Below are 4,242 nucleotides of genomic sequence, written 5' to 3' on the forward strand. Positions count from 1 at the left end.
TTATAATATAATGAATGTTAATATGGGTTAACTCGAATTTATTTTTTAAATTTCACATAAATATTTAATATATTTGATATACTAAATATAAAATATATTTAATTAGAAGAATTTAAATTAATATTTCATAGATGGAGACATTTTAAAAATGGAAAAAATTAGAGAAGGAAAATAAAATTTAAATTAGATTTTAAAAAATGAAGAAATATTAAAGAAATTATTTTATTGATATTATTACAATAATATGTAGCCAATAAAAACGTAGAGTGATAAAATATATATTATTGTAAGTTTTAGTAAAACTGAGTGTAGAGTATTAAAACCATTAGGGTTTTTAAGTTTGGGTTTATTCCAGCCTCATCTTTGCGGCGTGGCTAGGGTTTTCTTTTTACCCAATTGCTCAATTTCTGATTTTCACACTCATTTCCTCTCACTCCGTTTCCATACCTCAAATTACTTTCCAAATTTGTATTGCTATCTTCAATCGGCTGTTCTTTATGGATTGTAATAATTTCTGAAGAATTTTCGTTCAGTGAGTTGATTTTCACTTTGCAGTTGGTCGTCTGCGTGTGAGTTGCAGTTCTAGATTGAACGGATATGGCAACCATGAATCCTTTTGATCTCCTCGTCGACGATGACAACGAGGACCCTAATCAGCTCGTTTCTGCACAGCGGTCCGCTCCGGCTGTCCCGTCCAAGAAGGCTCCTGCTCTGGCTCAGCCTGCAAAACCGGCTAACCTTCCTTCCAAGCCGCTCCCTCCTGCTCAGGCTGGTGGGTTTTGTTTTTTACTCTTGATTGTTTGTCTGGTTTTCCTGTTTTGTAATTTGTTTGGATGTGAAGTGGAAACGATGAACTTTTCAATCCGTTCGCCTGTTGCTTTTCAATTGAAATGATATTTGCCGTTTTATGGACTTTCTGTAACAAGTTCTTGTCGGTTGGTTTATTTTGCAATGCTGTATTACTGCTTTGCTGGATGTATTGTGAAGATCCTCTGTAGTTTTGTTGCTTGTTATTTGTTCTTTTTTGAATTGAACTGATTGTATATGTCATGGTATTTTTCAAGCTCTTCGATTGATTGACAAGGCTGAGTTTTGTTCTAGTAATTGTAATTGGAAGATTAGTGTATTCATAATGATTTTTTTCGGTTTTATGACATTATCTGTATTGTCAATGATTCAAAAAAATCAGTATTTCTTATTATCCATCCTTAAACTGAGCAAGTTTTAACAAGGGATTGAATTTTGAAAAAACAGTTAGCTTGAGATTTGTCAATCAATTATTTTAGAATATTTCATATGATCGAATGCCATAGATAATTGCTGTTCCTTTTTGTTGGTGAAAAGTTGAAAGTTATAGTACTGTTTTTATGAGTGCTAAAAAGCTTAGGAAGATGGAAATGCATGAATGTTATCTTGTTGAACTCTGTTTATTTTTTGTTTTTAATATGGCCATGGTTTTGTTTAATGTAAACTATTTTTGGGCGTTATTTTCATGTTTATTTATGACCAGTAAGGGAATCGAAGAATGAGAATAGCCGTGGTCGTGGAGGTGGACGTGGCTTTGGACGAGGGCGTGGTGGTGGAGGATTCAATAGAGACTCAGCCAACAATGAAAATGGTGGCAAGAACGGATTCTCTGATCGTTACCAGGCTCCTGAGGATGGTGAAAAGGCAACTGAAAGGCGTGGTTATGGTGGTCCCCGTGGTTCCTTCCGTGGTCCTCGTCGTGGTGGCTTCAGCAATGGGGAAACGGAAGAAGGTGAACAGCCCCGAAGAGTGTATGAACGTCGCAGTGGAACTGGACGTGGGTTAGTATATTCTTTACTATGATAGCTAGTTTCCTGTTCGATCAATTTCCTGGCAATTTCTTTTGTAGTTATCTTACCCTTACTGATTGTTTTGATTTCAGCAATGAGTTTAAGCGTGATGGGGCTGGTCGTAGGAACTGGGGAGCTCCTGGTGATGAAATCGCCCCGTAAGTTCACTTATCGAATTGTGAGACATTAACTGATTTGATGACATACCTCTGATATTTTCTCGATTTATGGATGTTAGGGACGTGGAAGAGCCTGTTGCTGAGAACGAGAAGAATGTTGCACCAGAGCAACAATTGGGAGAGGATAGTGTCGTTGATGATAACAACAAAGAGGAGGCCGTGAAGGAAGCAGAGGAGAAGGAGCCTGAGGATAAGGTAACAACTTTAGTTTTTAGCATCGATATCGAATTTGTATGGCAAGTCGATCGGCTATAAAATTGATTCGACCATCTTCTTACAGGAGATGACCCTGAAAGAGTATGAGAAGCTCCGTGAAGAGAGTAGGAAACTGCTGGCAAAGACCGAGTTGAGAAAGGCCGAGGTCGATGAGGAACTAGAGAACATGCAGCAGCTTTCCTGCAAAAAGAGCAACGACGAAATCTTCGCCAAATTGGTGACATCTTATTTCCTGTTACTATTACAATTCCTCCATTTCAGCTCTGCTTTTGTTGTTAATCATATAGAATTTGTGGTCAGGGTTCTGATAAGGATAAGCGCAAGGACATTGCGGACAAGGAGGAAAAAGCTAAGAAAGTATGAACATATTAGATATTAACAACCTGTGTAATTAAGTTCTTGTGTGATTGTTCTTACTGAAGTTACTATTTTTGGTGTTGGTAGTCTGTGACTATAACCGAGTTCCTGAAGCCCGCGGAAGGCGAGAGGTACTACAACCCGGGTGGTCGAGGTCGAGGACGTGGGCGGGGAGGATCTAGAGGTGGATTCAACAACGGAAGCAACAGAATGAATGTGGCAGCAGCGGCGGCGGCCCCGTCGATTGAAGATCAGGGGCAGTTCCCTTCATTGATGAGTGCTAAGTGAGAAGTTATTTTGGTAACTACATTTTAAAAAAGATTATTGATGAGATTATATTATATTATATGAGATCAGGATTTTTGAGTTACAACTAAACTGGTATGAACAGGATATTCTGCTATATGTAGTGTAAATCATGGATGTTGTGTCTTGAACGCTGTTTTAAGTTATGCATCAATTTTGATTTTTGTTGGAAGGATTGTTTATTGTTTTTGTTGTTATTATTATTATTATTATTATTTAGTTTAGATCTCAAATTTCTCGTCTGTTCTTCAAAATGTTGTGTTTTCTTTGTTTTGTCTCTTTACTTTCCAATTATCTGTTTCCTTTTTTTAAAAAAGAAAAGTTTTTCTGCAAAATAATCAGATTTCTGGTCGCTAACAATTGTTTTGAAAAACTACTTTTGAAAGTTTTAAGGTTATTATTCCAACATGGGGAAAGTTTATACGAGTAAATAGTTTACGAAACTATATTTTTTTTTACTATAACTTTCGAATCCCCGATCACTTTTCCTGTGTTTGCAGTGCTTATTTTCTGTCTTGTATTTTCAACTTTTGTTTGTTTCATTTTCATATTTTCTTCGTTAAATTTATTAAAATTATATTTCGATAGATGTTTTGAATTATAATGACCATAAGAAAAGAGTAAAGTTAAAATAATGACGAGATATTTAGTATTTCAATTTTATCCTTCTATTATCAAATATGTGTCAAATATACCAATTCGTGATTTCATACATTTCTGAAGATAACAAGTAGTGATTATTTGAATGGATTCACTTTGTTCTATTAAACTAAAGTAAGTGTTTGTTAGAATGTGATTTCATTAAAGTTGAAATTATTCAAATTTAAATAAAATGTTAAAACGGAAATAAACGTGAATGGGGTAATCTAAAATATGATAAAAACTTTAAATTTAAATTGACAATAATGATCAATTAATCCGTAGTAGTCTAGTTGGTCAGGGTATTTGGCTCTCACCCGAAAGACCCGGGTTCAAATCCCGGCAATGGAAATTATTCTCTCTTTTTATTTTCATTTTTCATTTTTTGCCTTTTGTTTTTTATTTAAATTTAATTCTAATTTGTAAGGATGGTCAACAAATCCGTTGTAGTCTAGTTGGTCAGGATATTCGGCTCTCACCCGAAAGACCCGGGTTCAAGTCCCGGCAACGGAAATCCTTCCTTTTTTTATTTTCATTTTTTATTTTCATTTTTTATTTTTTGCCATTTCTCTTTTATTTTATTTATATTTAATGTAATGTAAGGGACAATAAATTTGGTGTAGTCCCATATTTGATCTGGGTTCAAATCTTAGCAACGGAATGTGCTTCCTTTTTTTATTTTCATTTTTTGCCCTTTTTTTTTTTTTTTTTTTTTTTTTTTTTTTTTT

At 34.8% G+C, this 4,242-nt stretch overlaps 1 protein-coding gene and 2 non-coding genes across 3 annotated transcripts; all 3 read left to right on the forward strand.

Annotated features, from left to right (window-relative positions):
* Positions 1–350: 350 nt before the first annotated feature.
* LOC111438060 (RGG repeats nuclear RNA binding protein A-like) lies at positions 351–3,044 on the forward strand. The gene is made up of 7 exons (XM_023076018.1): positions 351–772; positions 1,511–1,808; positions 1,910–1,975; positions 2,056–2,191; positions 2,277–2,429; positions 2,513–2,569; positions 2,657–3,044. The coding sequence occupies exons 1-7, from the start codon at positions 598–600 to the stop codon at positions 2,855–2,857; spliced, it is 1,086 nt and encodes a 361-aa protein (XP_022931786.1). The 5' UTR covers positions 351–597; the 3' UTR covers positions 2,858–3,044.
* A 748-nt stretch (positions 3,045–3,792) lies between these two features.
* TRNAE-CUC lies at positions 3,793–3,865 on the forward strand. The gene has a single exon. It is a non-coding gene; the product is annotated as a tRNA-Glu (tRNA).
* An 89-nt stretch (positions 3,866–3,954) lies between these two features.
* Positions 3,955–4,027, forward strand: TRNAE-CUC. The gene has a single exon. It is a non-coding gene; the product is annotated as a tRNA-Glu (tRNA).
* Positions 4,028–4,242: the final 215 nt, after the last annotated feature.

The sequence above is a fragment of the Cucurbita moschata genome, unplaced genomic scaffold, assembly GCF_002738365.1.
Source record: "Cucurbita moschata cultivar Rifu unplaced genomic scaffold, Cmos_1.0 Cmo_Scf00070, whole genome shotgun sequence".
NCBI classification, from domain to species: Eukaryota; Viridiplantae; Streptophyta; class Magnoliopsida; order Cucurbitales; family Cucurbitaceae; genus Cucurbita; species Cucurbita moschata.